The following is a 17,021-nucleotide window of genomic DNA, read 5'->3' on the forward strand; positions in this document are numbered from 1 at the left end:
CCAGCAGCAGGGGACACTCCGTCGCCCTGATGCCTCCCCATCCAGCGTGGTCGGCGGGCGGGGGTCACGGGCTGAGTCGCCTTGTGGGGGCCGCTCAGAAGGGCTCAGACCAGAGCTCCTTGAGACAAGGGAGCAGCCTCAGGGGCTCTGCCGGACTTGCTGGGGGGCTAGTGCTACCAACCGGCGACAAGATGCTGCCCACCCCAAACCACCCCCCCGGGACCCCACCACCTGGGCTGGGCTGTGGAACTGGCACCCCAGCAGAGGGGTCATGGGTGACTTTCTGGCCCAGAGCACTTACAGAGCAAGTGTTCTCTGAGAACAGTTGAAAGGAGCTCCGTGCCCTTCACTGTTTTGTTCCCTGAGTGCTTTCCAGCTACTCACTTAGGCCAGGCTCTGGGCCGGGTGCTGGGTACACTGGGTACCACGGGAGACATGGTGCCTACTGTGACCGCTGCCACCCAGAGAACAAAGAGCAGGGGGAGACATTTTGTCCAACCTGGGGAATATCAGGGAAGGCTTCCTGGAAGTGGCATGGTTGGGGCTGCATTTTGAAGAATAAAGAGAAGTTAGGCCAGTGGAAATGGAGGGCAAGGACACCAGGCCTAGAGCCAGAACGCTGTGCACTGAATTCAGGGAAAGTGGAGGAAGGCGGTGCCACGGGGTGAGGCGGAAGTGGACGCTGGAGAGGTGGAAAAGCCGGCCGAGGCCAGCCCCGGCTGTGTGCACCTTGCCAGGGAGTGTGGCTTCTCTCCGGAAAGCTGGGGGAGGCTTCAGAGGCCGGAAGCAGGGGCAGGCATAGTCAAGATGACACCGGGACTGGGGAGAGGACGCAGTCCGCCAGGTTTTTGCCAGTGTGGAGGGCCTCCCTGACTGTGTGTTGGGGGGAAGGGGCAGAATCTTGCCTGGGGACCTGCTGCCTTTCTCCCAACTCACTGGGCTCGGGGGCTACCTGGGGGCACAGGACAAAGACAGGCACCTCAGGAGGATCAGAAACCATAATGCTGATGATGTCTTCACACCCTCCGGCAAGATCTTTCTCCCCATTTTACGGATGTGAAAACTGACTGGTTTAAAGTTCCTTGGTTCCTCAGTCAACCCGGGACCGAAAGGGTGGCGGGGCCTTCTGTGTTCTCCTGGACCAGCCTCCCCAGTGCCCTCCTCCAGGCGCCCAGGTCCTGGGGAAACCCTGTTCTGGCTCAGGCAGACGGGCCCCTGGACTGGGAGGTAGGGGAATCTCCTGGTGACCCGTCGCCAGATTCCACCCTCCGCTGGCACTCGCTGCCATTCTCCATCCAACCCCAGCCTCTTCCAGGAGGTTGTGGTCCTGCTCTGTCATCAAACAAAGCTGCCCACAGCTTCCTTCGGCGGGTGCCGTCTGCACAGCCTGCCCAGAGCCCCGCAGGCAGAGGCAACAGCAGAGCCAAAGGATCTGGGGCGGGAGGGGTTAGGTTTGCAGAACTGGGAGCAGTCCGTGTGTCTGGAACCCTAAAGGTGAGGGGAAACACCTGGTGTGTGGGGTTGGTGAAGCAAGAGAGGCCCTAGGTAGGACTTTGGCCTTTAATCCAAGATCAGTGGGTGGGAGGTGTTATTTAGAGGGTTTTTAGGCAGGGACTGACGGTCAGTTCTGCTCTACAGAATCCCTCTGTGGAAGCAGGGAGACCCAGGAAGGGGTGTTGCAGTTGTCCTGATGGGAGAGGGTTGTCCAGGCTGAGAGCCCTCAGAGCCCCTCCTCCGGGAATCTCTGTCTGACCCCCGACCCCATGCAGGATTTACTGTGGGGGTGGAGCTGGTGGTCACCATGAGCTGTGATTGAAGGATCAAAAGCTGCTGGCAAACTTGGGGCACCCACGCAAAGAGGAACCAGGTTACTAAGCTGTGTGCCCCCAGATTCTGGCCCAGAATCAGAATGTTCGGTTTATCTGCGGGATGGCTGGATGGCTAATGGATGGGGGGTGGCTAGTGGGTGGGGGGGGCTGGCTGGCTAGGGGATGGGTGAGGGGGGTGGCTGGCTAGCTAAGGGGAAGATGGAGGGATGAATGACATCCGTAATGAGCTGCAGGCTAGGTCTGCTCCAGAGCACTCTCTGCTTCTGCATCATAGAAAGATCTTCAGGCCTGTGGGGCCTGATAGGAGCACTGAGCCAAGACCCCTGACTTTTCTTACTACCCCCCTGGACTCTGGAATGCATTCAACCCTTCTCGACTTCTCAGAACCCCTTCGCACCAGAGTCAATTCTTGGCTTTTTCCTTCCCAAACCATCATACATTTTGCTCCCCAAAGTGTCACCCCAACCAACCCTGTCTTTCACCGACATCAGTGCGGAAGCCCAGAGAGTTACTTTCCTAGCAGCCAACCCCTCTTTGGAGCTACCTCGGGGCCCAACGGCCCGTCCCCTGGAGCAGGGGCTCATAGAGGCATGCAGAGGCTGGTGGCAGTGTCCCCTTGGGCTTTATTGTCACAGCCCTCCCTCAGGCCCTGCTCTGGGCCCGTTCCAGATGCCAGGCGAGCTGGGCCAGCCATCTCGGCAGGAGTGGGCGTGTCTACTCAGAACAGCTCGGGGATGATGTAGTCACTGTGGACACCATCAATCAACCCTTCCCCGTTGTTGTGGACGAACCAGCAGGCGACCTTGGTGCCGAAGCTGACATCCTTCCTGTAGTCTTTCTGGGAGCCCCTGGGAAAAAGGAAAGAGACACTATGACACACAGCGTGGACCAGACAGCTGCTAGGCTCGTGGACTTAAGGCAGGGAAAGGGTGTGAAGTTGCTAATTCTAAGAGTCCAGAACCTCTTTGGACAAGGAAGAGATCAAATGATTAACTCCTTCGAGGGGGCCGAGTTTGGCCTTTTCCTGATTAGGAGGGGCCTAGAGGGGGCCCAGGACCCCGGAGGGAAACAAGGGTAGGTACCCCACAGGAGACAAGAGCCTGCCGGGCCAATGTGTGTGGACGGAGAGGGCTCTCTCCTCCTGTCTTGTTACTGGGCAGGGGGAGGATGCCAGTGGAGTCCCCTCACCTGGTGACCGTCAGTCGATGGTTCTTCACCACCATGGTGGCATCTGGCTTTGTGGGGTCAGAGCCTTGGCGGATGTCAGACACTTCAAAGTCAAAGGGATGGAAGAATTGTCCTGGGAACAAAAACCATTCATGCTGTCAGCCCCTGCATGCTATGAGCCCCGGCCATCACCAGAGGCCCCACGGCCACTGGCCTTCCGGGGTTGATGCAAAGGCTGACTGGGTGTTGCGCACTGGGTCTGCAGTGACTGGGACAATCTTTCATGTGGCTTCCCCCCTCTGCCATGAGTCCTGCACAATGTGAAGCTCAAACATTCCATACCCAGCAGCCCATGTGTCTGTGCCGACATCCGGTGACTGTCCACCACATAGAAGCCCAGGAAATCCTGGTGGACAGGATGCTTCTTCCACACCTGGTGCAGGACGACCACAAAAGTAACTCCATCTCCGAAGGAGACCACCATGTTCTTCTTCCTATTGATTGTCACAGACAGCCTAGGGGAGAAGAGGACGTCAGCAGGGGGGACCCGGTGGCATTGTGGGAGGGCCTTCTCCGTACATGGCACCTAAGAGCACACGGACTCTGGAAACTATCTCAGAGGTGTTGGAGAGAATATGCCTCATGTGTGTTGACTATGCGCTCTACTGGGTGGATCCTTGTTCCCCCGTAAGCAGAAACAGGGCTGTCCTGGGAGTCTGGAGACCTAGGATCGAGCCTCAGCTCAGCCCCTGGCTTCTTGTGTGACCTGGGGTAGGCTCCGCCCTTCTCAGAGCTTCCTCAGGAGTGACTGCCCCTGTCCTACCACTAGGCTCCAGGCGACTTGAGGACACAGGAGAGCCTGAGCCGTTTGAGAAGTTTCAAGTTAACAGGCTCAGCCAGAGAAGGGGAAAATGGGGATTAGTGTGTTATCAGATTGTAGGTCCAACATAATGCTTATGTCCAGGCACCCCTTCCCCCAAGATCAGTCCTGGGAACCGGCCAGCGGGCAATGCTGGCTGGGGCCACGTGGTCACCCTTCCCTGGGCAGGGGCTGAACTCTGAGGCCTACCGGTCTCTCCCGTGACCCCTGTGGATCTTCTGTCCTGGAATGTGTCCACATCCCTCAAAGGCTCCTCAGGCCTTTGGCCTGAAGTGCTCCTCAGAGACCCGGTAGCAGGCCTTACCCATCCTGCGTGATTGTGACAGTGTCCAGCCAGCTGAGGGTGCTCTGTGCGGCTCCGTTCCCCAGGATGATCTTCTCTGGTGTCACCTCTATCCGGAAGTCCATGTGAGCATTGGCGATGCCCAGTTTGCCAAAGTAAGTCTTTCTGGTCTTGGAGTCAGAGTTGCCTCCCTTCTCACCGATGATCTGCCCGTTAACTGTGAGGCCTGCCAGAGGGATGGGGCAGCGAGGGGCCAGCGAGACCTTCTGAGTCCAGGTTGGTCTTTAAGATGTGCCTTCTCCTCCCGCCAGCCTTGCTGAGCAGGAGCAGCGTGGGGTCCCCAAAGCAAGACCAGGACTTCAGAGCCAACCCTTTCTGCTCCTAGACACTCCTGGGTCACGCTGGTGGCTGAGGGCCCATGCTGCAGGCCTGCCCCTTGTCTGGACCAGGGAGTGGTGTTCAGAGAAAAACTATGTCCCAGACATAGGCTGCACCCGGGCCACCCTCAACCCTAACCATCTCTCCAACACCACTGGGGTCCTTGGTGAGCCTGTGGCTCTAGACAGCCCCCTCAGGGTGTGAGCTACACATGAAGATGATGCATTCTGGGCACAGTGAGGAGCTGGCCCCAGCCCCAGCCCACAGCCCCCAACCTGTGACGGGGTCCTGAATGAGGCGCAGCACCGTGCCTGGTTCTTCATCGATGTTGAAGCAGATGTCATCATCTTTCTGCGGGACTTGGATGATGAAGTGGGGGTCCCCATCCACTGAAGGCACATCAGAGAAAGGGCTGGCCCACCGTTCCAGGGGGAGCCTCCCCCCGCTTCTTGGCCCCAGTGGGAAGACTCCTAACAGGACATGCTGGGCCCTGGGGCCTGGGTCTAACCCCAGGAGGAGTGGCGGGGCACTCACCGTAGTAGTAGGGTTTCTGAGGAGGCTGGTAGCTGGCTGTGGACGCAGAGAGAGAGAGAGCGAGAGAGAGAGAGAGAGAGAGAGAGAGGCTGAGCTAAACAAGCAGGCCAGGGGAGGCACCAGGACCCCCAGCGAGAGTTGGGTTTGTGCCCCTCCCCTTCCTGCTTCCCCAGGCTCTCAAACCACCCCCATCTCCTCAGGACCCCAACCATCTATCTGTTCCAGAGAGAGACTCAGGGAGACTCCAGAAAGGAACTTGGCACAGGACCAGTCTCCGGGCAGTGCCTTCCGGGCGGGGGGCTGTGGCCACGGGCCTGTACTCACTCAGGTAAGCCATGGAGCGCGCGGCTGAGAAAAGAAGCCAAGGGCAGTCGTGAGCGGGGTCAGAGGGTTCTCTCTCCCCCAGCCCCATGCCTTCTGCCTGTCCTGGGGTCCACCAGTCTCTAGTGGAGCCCCAGTCCTGACAGATGGAGGCTTGGGATGGGACTCCTAAGTTAGGCTTTAGAAATGGGAGCACGCCCAGGGAACTCCTTTCGAGAATGGGTGGTAATATGACTGTAATTTCTTTGCCGGGGGCAGGGCATTGTGACTAAAATTGTGGCTAAAATGCAAGCCACGAGACTTGTCTGCTTCTCTGTCATGAATAATGTTCACAGCGACACCATCCCACACCCCTGAACTCCCTCTCCCCAGAAGCTCACAGCTATCTGTTGTCCTTGGTAGTGAACCCCCCACACACACACACTCATTCACACAAGTGTGCACACTGGTGACTGCATCTGACAGCCCTGTGCTGAGGGGAGAGCAGGGGGCCAGGCCAGATGCGCTGCTCGGATTGCACCGTCTGTTGATGGAGGCCGAGGGGGCAGGTGGGGGCTGGGAGGCCCTGCCTGGTGGGGGAGGGGGGCTTCATTGGGGACAAGGACACGATTTGATAACGAGAGAGGGGCAAAGTGCTATGAATCCCAGGGAGGGGCCTGGTCTGAAGTCCCAGCTTGGCCGCCTGCTGACAGTCGTCCAAGAAAGAGACTTGGGCTCTCCGTGCCTCTTTCCTCGCTATAAAATGGGAATCATGAGAGGACTCCTTTAGAGGGTCGCTGTGGAATTAATTAATGGAGTGTCAGTGCCTGACGAGAGAATTTGCTAATTTTTGCAGGTCACAGAAGGCTCTCATACTGATTGTCCCTCCTTATTCAGGGGAAGCCACCTCCAAACAACTGACAAGGACCTGATGAGGCTCAGAGAGGGCAGAGCCCAGACCAAGGTGGCTCATGAGTTGGCAGGGGTGCTGGGACCTGAGGGCAGGTGTCCTAAGGGCCCCTCCCGGGGCTGGGCTCTTGGAAAGGCCTCCTTGGTTCTCTCTTGTCCCCCTCCTGGGACACCCGTCCCACTGCTGGCCGAAGCTCACCTTCTGTATCCACAGGCCCTGCGAGGGAAGAGGAGGAGAAATGTGTTAGGATCCACAGACTCCCGGTGTCGGTACCACTCCTACCAGCTTGCTGCCTGTCCACCCGGCCCCAGGCTGTGGGCCTCCCAGCAGACAACTCCTCCTGACCCCCAATGGTATAACCCCTGGAGCCAGGAGCTCCTAGAGGCCAGGGGTCTGGCCTGGACCAGCTCTTTGCCTCCTGGGCCCTCCCCTGCCAACCCCGCATCCCCACACCCAGGTACAGGGACACTTAGGAGTCCCCTCTTGGAGTCTGGTTGAGCAGGCTTGTCAAGCCTCCAGCACTGGAGGCCTTTTCTCTCACAGTCCCCAGGCACATGCTCTGAGCCTAACTTTCAAGCTAGAAGTGCCTCTTCCCGTCTAACTAAACATTTCCATGCTGCAGCCAAAGTCCCTTTCCTTGAAATGACCCCGGGCAAGAAGTCCCTTGACTCATATCCCTTGAGCGATCCAGAGGCTCCTATTCACCCCCCACCCCACTGTCCATGCTGATGGCTTCACTCCCTCCACATCCCCCTCCCCAACCCTCGGCCAGATTTCCTTCTGTGCCTCATGGACCTGCCCCACTTCAGCAAGTCTGGGTCTCGCCAGCCTGGCTCGTTCCTCTTCTGGGCCCCCAAGGGGTTCGAGTTCTGGCCTCCACTCTCCATGCTCACCTTCTCCAGGCTTGTCAGCGATTGCTGTCTGGTCCTCATTGTCCTCAGGCTTGGTCACCACCATGGAGGTCAGCGGAGTCACAAAGTGGTACTTGAGGGACAGGTCCAGGGCCTGGGCTGTGAGGTTCTCCTTCTCCTCGCCGTGGGCGTTCTTGCTGTGGGGAGGGGCAGCACTGTCAGCCGGAGAACAGTTCCCTGCCTGACCTCTGCTCTGACTCCCAGAACCAGGCCAAGAGCCCCAGAGGCAGCCCGGGACTGCCTTTTCCCAGGGTAGAACCCACTAGTGCTCAGAAAAGACTGGTTCACCGGCTCCCTGGGACGGATGGACAGGCTGCGTCTGAGGCTGGGTCTCAGTTTCCCCACTATAAGATATAAGAGGCTTGAAATGGTGTCACAGCAATCACTCACGCCGGTGTCCATGTGCTGAGCACTCAGCGTGTGCCAGCCCCCACTCCAGGGGCCTTATTGGCTTGTCCCACTGAAAGGAAGGCTGACACGGGGCTCTCAAATGGGCCCGAGCTCTGCCTTCTGGGGGCTGAGGGCAAGGGTCCCAGCCTGCAGTCGTGTTCAGCCTCACCATCCCTGTGGGCCCATGCTGGGTATGGGCTACAAGGCGCTGAGGCCCGCCCCTGCCCTCACGGCGCTCCCAGGCTCCTGCTTGAGCCCCACGTATATCAGGCTGGGCTCTGCCCCCGGAAAACCATTCCGTGGGGGCCGGGCTGAGAAGAGCGGAAGGCAGCTGGGAGCACATGTGGAGGGGCACAGCCCGGGGTGTGGCTGAGTCTCCTTCCTCTGGGGCTCCCCCCAGAGCATGGTCGGCACAGGGGCAAGCACAGGTAGGTGGTGGGGCGGTGTCAGGGGCGCAGGCGTGGGGCCTGGTTCTGGGAGGGGTGGCCAGCATCACCGTTTCTCCAGCAGCTGCTCAATGGTTAGGTAGGCCCAGAGCCGCTCGATGTAGTTCCCAAAAATGTAGTCCTGCTCCTCCAGAGCCTTTTCCATTTCCTTCACGTCCACCTCCTCTGTGAAGATCAGATCATTGGCGGCCTGAGGTGGGGGCGAGAAGAGGCCAGCGGCTTGGGGGCTGGAGGCCTGGACTAGGTAGGCCCCGTCCGAGGGCCACCACTGCTGGACCGTCAGCCAGGAGGCCGGAGCCCCATTGGTGCCGATTCCCCATCCACAGCACACATCCCAGCCCTGGTCCAGCTCACCCCGTGGCCCTTTACATCCGCCTTAAAGTTGTTCATGTCCTCATGCAGCAGGCGTCCAGCCACCACGATCTCAGAGCCATCGTAGAAGTGCTGGTAAGCGTTCTGAGTGAGGTCCTGGATGGCGTTCTCAGGGTACTCCAGTTCCACGCTTGTCAGCAGCGGTTTGGCCACCTCCTCGTAGAAGCCCTGGAGTCCAGAAGGGGGACCTGGCCATCTCAGGTCACAGGGCAGACATGGAGGGCACGGGGTGGGCAGGTGCCCCCTGCTGCCTCCCCCAGACGTCGAGGCCCCCAGCCTGGGCCAGTCCTGGCTCCTGGGCCCCACTTCCTTGCGGCTCTGACCATGCCCTTCAGTTTGCGGACCCCCAAATGTGACCTCTTGGGGGATTAGGGTGGTTACAGAGGTGATCAAGTTAAAATGAGGCCTTTGGGGTGGGTCCCAATCACTATATCTGCTGTCCTGCTGAAAAGGGAGCAGTCTGGACTCAGAGACAGGTGCACATGCAGGGCAGATGATGCGGAGAGACAGGGAGAAGGTGGCCATCTATGAGCCAGGGAGAGACGCCTGGAACAGACCCTGCTCGCACAGCCCTCGGAGGGGAGCAGCCCTGCCCACACCTGGACCTCGGATTGATGGCTTCCAGAATGGCGAGGCAGTCCGTTTCTGTGTTGGGAGCCCCCCCCGGCCGGTGGTACCTTATTACGGCAGCCGAGCAAACGAACACAGCACCGCCAGGCCACACTGAGGACATGACTTACACTAAAGAATTGTTCCCTGCTTATCAGAAATTCACATTCGACCCTGTATTCGGTCTGGCAATCCTGCAGAGGAAGCAGGTCTGTTCTGTGGAGCCCACGGACAGATCAACCACCGCTGATGGCTAAGAGGTAGCTAGAGGCCCATGTGAGCCCAAGAGGAGGCTCTTTCTAACAGGTGAATGTGTCACTTGGTGGAACAGCTGCCTGAGCTCCCCGTTCCCGGAGGTGTGCAAGATGAGGCATACCTGCAACTGCAGGTTGGCATCGGAGTCCTCATAAATGCGCCGGGCCAGCCCGTGGTTCTCCAGAGCCATGCTCTCCAGGAAGTTATAATTCAGATTGTTGCCAAAGCCCAGGTTATACAAGGGGAACTTGCCCGCAATGGCATTGCGTACATTCTCTTGGATTTTTTCGGGTCTGCTTTCCCCTGCAGGAGAAAGGGTTTGTTCACACTCCAGCCACAGCCCAGCAACGAGCTGGATCAGCTCTGTCTGGAGGTATCAGACTCCTACACACGCAGAGCTGGTGGAGTCATGGCCCTGAGCCCGTGTGGGGGCAGGGGGTAGTCCTTGGCATGGGGAGGCAGGGCCCTGCCCTTGAGTGCCCTTCACAGGCCACTGGAAGAGCCACCCACGATCTCGCAGCACGCCCGCTCTGGGGGCCTGAAAGACAGGAGAGGAGAGCCACCCCGGCCTGCCTCACCAACGTTGGCGTCCCCGTCGGTCAGCATGATGACGATGGAGGTGCTCCTCTCTGGGACTCTGTGTTCCTCCCGGGCCTTGTTCAGCATGCTGATGGCCCTCATCAGCCCATCGTTGATGTTGGTCACTGGCACGCAGACAGACAGCACCGTGAGAGGGTGTCCTCAGGGTACCAGGGTGGAGGACGTCGGGACAGCAGGCCCTGCTCTTGGGCCCAAGGACCCTGTTGGCCGATGCATGGTGGCGCTCAGTAGATACTGACGGAGCGACTCAGTGAGTGATGGACGAGTGACTTTACTCTTTCAATGGGAACAAAAGGATGAGACTCGTGGGGCTGCCAGAAGGTGGCTGTGAAAGCAGTTTGGAAAACTGTCAGACGGACTGGCAGGCCCGCTCCCTGGGAGGAGAGGGGCACCGGAGTGACGTCACTTGTCACCCTCTCTAAGAAACAGCCCAGGATGAGGGCTCTCTGGGGCATTATCCTGCTGGGCCTAGCGGGATGCCAGCATCATGGGTTAGAGAAAGGAACAGTCGGGGCGCCTGGGTGGCTCGGATGGTCAAGCGGCTGCCTTCAGCTCGGGTCGTGATCCCGGGGTCCTGGGATCGAGCCCCGCGTCGGGCTCCCTGCTCGGCGGGGAGCCTGCTTCTCCCTCTGCCTCTCTCTCTCTCTCTCTCTCTCTTTCTCTGTCTCTCATGAATAAATAAATAAAATCTTTAAAAAAAGAGAGAGAGAGAGAGAAAGGAAGAGTGGGTTCCCCAAGCCCACAAGGAAGACACCCCAATATCAAGCCTGAGACCCGCTCCCCCAATCCCGCCACTACCCCCAGCTAGGGTCTGCAGGGCTTAGACCAGCAGCGTCTCTGCCCCAAGGCACGAAGAAGGCACACCGCTCAGGCCAAGGGGAGCGGTAAGCTGTGTCTGCTCTTCCCTCCATTCTTACTTCCTTGATCATGAATATTCTTCACAAATATCCTGGCCTCCTGGATGTTCTCAGGAGTGGCTTGAACTAAGTCGTCTTTCCAGGTGGTCACATCCCCACTGAACAGAATGAAATTCAGGTAGTCCAACTCTTTCATATCATCCAGGATCTTGAGGAGGGCATCCTTCGTCTGGGAAAGAGACAGACCAGCAGACGAGGGGCTGGGAGGGCACAGCAGAGAGCCAGCCGTCTGTCCTCCAGCCTGGCTGGCGCTGGGGCCTGTCCTTTCTGCAACAAAAGGGGGCAGATGCTCTGCACCCTTTTTTAAATCCTGTCTCCTTCTTCCTCTTGCACTGGAAATGTCAGCTTTGTCCACTTACGAATAAATCTGTCTCCCTCCCCCCCCCGCTCCCCCCCCCACCCCGCAGTGAGGAGAGTACCTGCTCCATTTTCCGACCATGCATGGAGCCACTGACGTCGATCACGAAGACCACGCTCTTAGGCACCACTGGAAGGCCTTGGGGTGCAAAGAAGTGCACAAAGTAGCCATTGACTATCTGGGAAGGGGAGAGAGAAGCTGGAGGCAACATGCCTTTGGTGACTCTTGCACGTAGAATCCAGACATTCACCAGCTCCTGAAAACAACTGTTCTTTCCCACCCACCATGGGGTGCCACACGAGGGCTCTGGATGGTCAGTCATCCCCAGGCCGTGCAGGAAACTCGGCCTTGGGCTGAGGACCAAGGGTCTGGACACGCGATGCTAAGGCAGTCCCTTCTGTACCAGCCCCCACCACATCAGGGCGCCAGGAGATCGACCAGACCAGCAGAGCTCCTGGGCAGCTACCTGTACGTTGGCCGGGGACTCCCTGTTCACGTCATAGGTGATGATAAAATCCCCGTTGAGGAGGGAGTCTGTGCAGGTTGGGCACGAGCGCTGTTGGTCCATGCTGGGCTTGAAGGACACGCGGCCCTGGGGGAGATGACGGAGGGCCTCGTTCAGCTTGGCCAAGGTCTGTCGACTGTGCTCTGCCCTGGGGAGGGAGGCAAAGCCCCCACAGGAGGAGCCCGCGGGCGGGCGCCTGAGCAGTGCAGCTGCCACCTGGCAGGCCCTGGCCTTCCTGAGCACCTCAGGGAGAGGACGTGGGGCCCAGCGCAAACACACTGCCCTGCAGAAGCCACCAGCCCTCTGAGCGGGTGCTCCTCGGGCTTTGACCGGGAATTCCTGAACGACTACGGTTTGCTATTCATGTAACGTTTATTCATTCACTGCCCAGGACGAACAAGGCCCCTGGAATGGCTGGAGGCCTTGGGAACCAGAGCCAACCATCAGCACCGAGAGATTCCCTTTCACCGTCACCCCTCAGGGTGGAGTCGGCAGATCTAAAGGACTCCCTCTGGCCTCAGTGTAGTGTCCTTATCTGTAAAATGGACAATAACCTGCCCTGCCCACTTCCCAAGGTAGAATGAGACCAGGCCTTATAAATGGTTCCCCTGTCCTCCCGCCCAGGGCAGCTGGGACCCTAGATCATCGCCAGCACTAGCCCTGGCCTCCACCACCCTCGCTCCCAAGCTGGGTGGCCAGGGAGAAAGGATGGCTGTGGATATTTCCCCCTCCCCTTCTCAACCAAGCCCTGGGGTTCACACTTGTCCCTTTAGTGTCCGGGTTCCTGCCCCTGCCCCCCCCAAGGCCTGAGAACACCACCTTTTTCCCTGAGAAGGACTTGGTGAGGGCGCTGCCCAGGAGGTCATTGGTGATGAATGAGGCCTCGGCGTCCAGCGTGCTGATGCCCTGGGGCTCGTAGATGTCTGCCTCGATCTGGAATGGGCAAGGGTAGGGAGGGGTCACTCGGCAACAATGCAGAGGCCAGCCTCCAGGACAAGGCCAAGGGGATGGAGAGGGGTCAGCGAGAGTGCAGGGACAGCCTCCCGATAACTCCTGATGGCTAAGCCTCCTGTATGCCACCAAGAAAATGACCTCAAAGGCTTGTAGACAGGTCGGTGACCCAGACTCTCCCACCACCTGGCATCCACTGCCTTACGTTCCACCACTAACGCGTTTCCTTTGGCTTTCAAGCTCGGATGCTCCTCAGCCACGGTGGGGCTGGACCTCTGCATTCTTGACCCTGCTTGGGGCTCTGGCCCCGGGCCCTTCCCTGCAACAACTGCCCCCCGCCCCGCACTCGCACCCTTGCACGTTCACCCCTGCACTTTCAGCAGGGGTTGCAGGGGTGGTTGATTACCTCAAAGTGCTTGACCAGTTGCTTGGGCTGGACCTTAAGGTACATCTCGTATTTGCCCTTGTGCCTCTTCAGCAGCTCCTCGTAGGTTAGCTCGAAGGTGACCTTGCTGCCCGCAGCCACGTTGACGGAGACGGTGAATTTCTCCAGCTTCCTCCCGGAGGCCCTGAATGGGGTGCCAGACCATCCTGCAGACTGCACCAGCCCGCCCTCCCTGGGCCCTCAGCTCACGTCCAGCCCCGTGGGAGAGACCCTCCCCTCTATAAAGCCGTAAGCATTACAGGCACATTTTGCTATCATCATGGAATAATAACAGTACTGATAACATTGTCTATTGTCTGCGTCTCTGAGAGCTCTTGCAGCCCACACGTTCTTCCCAAGGCCAGGCAGTGGGGCGGGGGCGGGGGGGCGCTTACTTGACCAAGCCGGCTGTCTTGCCCTGGGACACCGCCTTTTCATACTGCTTCTTGGCAACTTCCTTCTCCTTGACATTCCCGGGGTAGGTAACACCGTCGATGGTCCTGCAAGGAAAGAGGGTTGGGGGCTCATGCTGAGCCAGAACCCCACCGCCACCCCTCGGCCTGGAGCCGGCAGCCATGATGACACCCACAAGGTGAAGTTGGTGATGAAGGCCGTCTTGGGCAGCTCCACGTCAAAGGACACCTCCTTGGCGGTGTCAGCGTGGTTGACAGCTCTGGTGGTGACGACATTGTGAGCAAAGCGGGAGGTCACCTTGCAGCTGATCTTGGTACTGTAGACCTTGATGCCGTTGGCAACCTGTGGGAGGGCACATTGATCGGCCTCTGGGAAACCAACCTTCAGCCTGACTGCTCCTTCCAGGCTCCCCCTGCAGAGCCCAGAGCCCCTGCCTGATAAGTGGCCCCTCCAGTTTCCTAGTCACTGTGTCTGAAGCCTGGGCGGCATCCTCCATCTTCACATTCAGTTGGCCGCCCTGATTCTGGAATGCTCTGGCCTTTCTGAACCCCTCTCTCCCCCTCAGAGACCAAGCGCTCCTTGGCCAGCAGGTCTGACTCCACCTTTGTCGCTCCCTGTTCCCTGGCCCCACAATCTCCTTAGCTCAGCCTGCCTTGGAGCTCAGCACCAGGAAGCCCCTCAGGGAGGGAGGGGTTTTGCACCATGAGAAGGAACCCCACGCTGGGTGGTATTGCATGTACTGGTGCCAAGAACAAGAGGAGAGGGGAGGAGGAGGGGGAGGGGGAAGAGGAGAGGGGGAGGGAGAGTCAAGTCTGACCCTGTCCCTGTCGGTCACCCACTTAAACGGAGGAGGGGGAGGAGGGGGAAGGGGGACAGGGAGAGGGAGGGCACTTGCTCTGCCCCCTTAATTCTGGATCTGTGTACATGGGGCTAGCTGTAGCCGGGAGAAGTCTTATAAAAATCCAAGTCTGACCCTGCCTTTCTCCCACTAAAACCCTCTTGTGCTCCCCATCACCCTCAGGACAGTCATCCCCATGGCTCTGAGATCCTCCAGGCAGGTCCTGCCTCTCTCGTCATCTGTGCTCCAGCCACAATGTGTCTCTGGCCCCAGAGCACCTGCCCGAGCTCTTCCGGCTCACCTCCACTCGGAAAGAAATCACATTCACACACACCCCGGCCTTCCTCCTCTCCTTTGGCAATTGCTTGATTCTGTCCCCAAACAGGCACTTTTTTCCCGTCCCAAGGGGACTGTGTGGGGAGGGCCTTCATGTCCCCAACACCTTCTCTCCAGTGGGGGTGGTGGACTAAGGGAAGGTCTAGGGAGAGAGCTGGGTCGAGCAGGATATAAAGATGCTTCATGAGGATGTGTGTTCCCAGCCCTGCGCACAGGGGCTGGCACCAGCAAGTGCTGGATAAGTGTCTATGGGAAGCAGGGCTGGTGGAAGAGCGGTCCTGTGCTGCTTCCAGAGAGGTCCGAGAGCATGCTTCTGTGGCACTCTTTCCCAGGAGTCTTGAGTCGCATGGTCTCTGCCAGGGCAGGGGGCTGGGAGCTGTTTGCCCACTGGGAGGGACCTTTCATTATGGCCCACCCCTTCTGCTATTGGGCAACCAGCTCCATTCTGCCCTGCCACACCCCACCCCATGCCTGGTGAAAGTTCTCACCCCTTCCGGGAGGCTCCGTTTCTGTAAGAACAAAGACAAACACAGGAATCAGGCCAAGGCCACTATGGCCTGGGAACAGGCTCTGGGCTGAGGCCAGGGTTCAGCAGGCATCCCCCGCACACATACCCCTGGAGGGGCCTCTGGACATAGGACCCTCCCAGAGCCACTTCAGAATAGGAAGGGCTCTGAGTAGATGGGGAAACTGAGGCCCAGGTAGGGCAGGTCTCCAGGTTTCCCAGGGGAGCAGGGTTGGGAGAACCAAACCAGCTCTCTCCCTGCCCCACATACCCTGACTCACCCTGCCTTTTCCTGGACCCCAAGCCCCTGAGGCCTCCCCTGAGAGCACCCACACCACTGCAGCACCCCACAAGGCTCAGCTCAGCCCTTCCTGGAGTCCTCTGCGCTTGTCTCAGGTGTGGACCTGCACAGCCCCTCGGTGAGGTGAGCACTTTCTGGTGCTTGCCCATTTGACAGGTGGGGAAATGGAGACCAAGGGAGATTTAAGAGCCCAGCACCTAGCCCTGTCCCCTACAGCTCACTGCCTAGCCTCCTGCCTCGTCCCCTCCCCACTTAGAGGATGGCCCATCCTGTTGCTTCTGCCCATGTGACAGGCTCAGATGGCAAAGAGGGGACAGACTTACCCCCAGTGGCCGGGAGGGGCTTCTCGGGAAGCCAGAGGCCGCCAAGCTAGAGAGCAGGGCCAAGATGAGGCAGGGCCACCACGCAGATGCCATCGCTGAGCACACAGGCCTGGCCTGCGCTCCTTATATGGTGAGCCTGGTGTTTTCTAAGTGGGGTCATTGACCTGCAGTGTAGGACGGGAAAAGCAGGAGGTGGGGGGCTCCCCGGGAAGCTGGGGTGTGGGTGGAGTAACAGGCCCTGGATCTGCCTGTACCAAGGGGGCCCATGAGGATTGTCAACTGTCAACAGTGTTGGGACGTGGAGGCTCCCAGGGAAAGCAGATGCTGTGTGTTGGCACACGGGCCCGGGGCTCCCTAGGTGTGGGCTCACGGGGTGTATAGTCACACTGAAAGCCAATGGCATCTTGGCACTGTTGCCTGTTACCTGCACCACTGACAAGGCCTCGGGGCTGGCCTCCTGGACAGAAGCCCCCAGGCTCCTCCAGGCAGCCAGGGCGCAAATCCAGCCCGTCACCCTGAGCCTCCGAACTCCATGGCTGCACCCCTTGCTCATTGTTCTCCTTCTTGGGTTCTCACACCCCAGGGACAGGACAAAGCCCAGGTCCTACACTCCAGCCCTCTCTGTGATCTGGCTCCAACTTGCTTTTCCAAACTTACTCTTTTCTCACTGGCATGCCCTCCCCTTCTCGGCATCTCACACCTCTCTTCCTGCCAGCCCTCTGTCCTGCCTCCAGAAGCCTTCCTGTTTTGTCCCCTAGCTGACCCCAGACAGCCCTGCTCCAGGCTCCCAGTCTCCGAGGGCCTGCTCCATCATTACCTTTTGTGGAGGCTTGCACGGTTGGGTCTGATCGTCCGTCTGGACTCTGAGCTCCTGGAGGGCCAGGCCCTGTCACATATTCATCCCTGTGGTCCAAGGGCCTGGCCAGGGACTCAGCTGCCCTCACCTCCTGCAGAGTCATTCCCTTAAGAGTCTCCAGGGAGGCTGGAGCTCTGGCTTCTGGGACAGTGGGAGCTTCGGAGGCAGAGCCAGGCCTCTCCTGGGCCACCCCAGGACGCTGCCAGCCCCCAGACCTTCCAGAGTGGCGGCCTTGTGCCTGCCATGCACATGCGCTTCTGAGCAAAATGACCCTCCCATGGGGCCACCACTGAATGGTGTTGAAGAGGCTGCCTGAGCACATGGCAGCTAATTTATGGTGTCCTATGGCCGTGGCTAAAAGCTCCGCACCTGCCTATGAATTGTACAGAGAGAGTTGACTACTGGGATCAGAGAGGGAGCAATAAGGCT

General features: G+C 59.0%; 1 protein-coding gene across 10 annotated transcripts; it reads right to left on the minus strand.

Annotated features, from left to right (window-relative positions):
- Window positions 1–2,547: 2,547 nt before the first annotated feature.
- ITIH3 (inter-alpha-trypsin inhibitor heavy chain 3) lies at window positions 2,548–15,829 on the minus strand. Of its 10 annotated transcripts, XM_088022030.1 has the most exons (23): window positions 15,737–15,829; window positions 15,096–15,116; window positions 13,609–13,775; window positions 13,415–13,519; window positions 13,002–13,164; window positions 12,464–12,577; window positions 11,606–11,731; window positions 11,201–11,317; window positions 10,782–10,950; window positions 9,843–9,968; window positions 9,386–9,567; window positions 8,383–8,568; window positions 8,079–8,218; window positions 7,162–7,329; window positions 6,102–6,106; window positions 5,396–5,419; window positions 5,072–5,107; window positions 4,813–4,926; window positions 4,181–4,385; window positions 3,621–3,635; window positions 3,339–3,520; window positions 3,018–3,129; window positions 2,548–2,677 (listed from the first exon to the last, which is right to left on the minus strand). In XM_088022030.1, the coding sequence occupies exons 1-23, from the start codon at window positions 15,827–15,829 to the stop codon at window positions 2,548–2,550; spliced, it is 2,700 nt and encodes an 899-aa protein (XP_087878156.1). The 10 variants fall into 10 exon arrangements, with proteins under 10 accessions (XP_087878156.1, XP_027980259.1, XP_027980260.1 ...); XM_028124458.2 differs by lacking the exons at window positions 3,621–3,635; window positions 6,102–6,106 and adding an exon at window positions 6,480–6,497 and having other exon boundaries at window positions 3,339–3,511; window positions 7,175–7,329; XM_028124459.2 differs by lacking the exon at window positions 3,621–3,635 and having other exon boundaries at window positions 3,339–3,511.
- Window positions 15,830–17,021: the final 1,192 nt, after the last annotated feature.

The sequence above is a fragment of the Eumetopias jubatus genome, unplaced genomic scaffold, assembly GCF_037043125.1.
Source record: "Eumetopias jubatus isolate StellerSeaLion01/CBP00866 unplaced genomic scaffold, mEumJub1_p1.0 scaffold_1, whole genome shotgun sequence".
Lineage (NCBI taxonomy): Eukaryota > Metazoa > Chordata > Mammalia > Carnivora > Otariidae > Eumetopias > Eumetopias jubatus.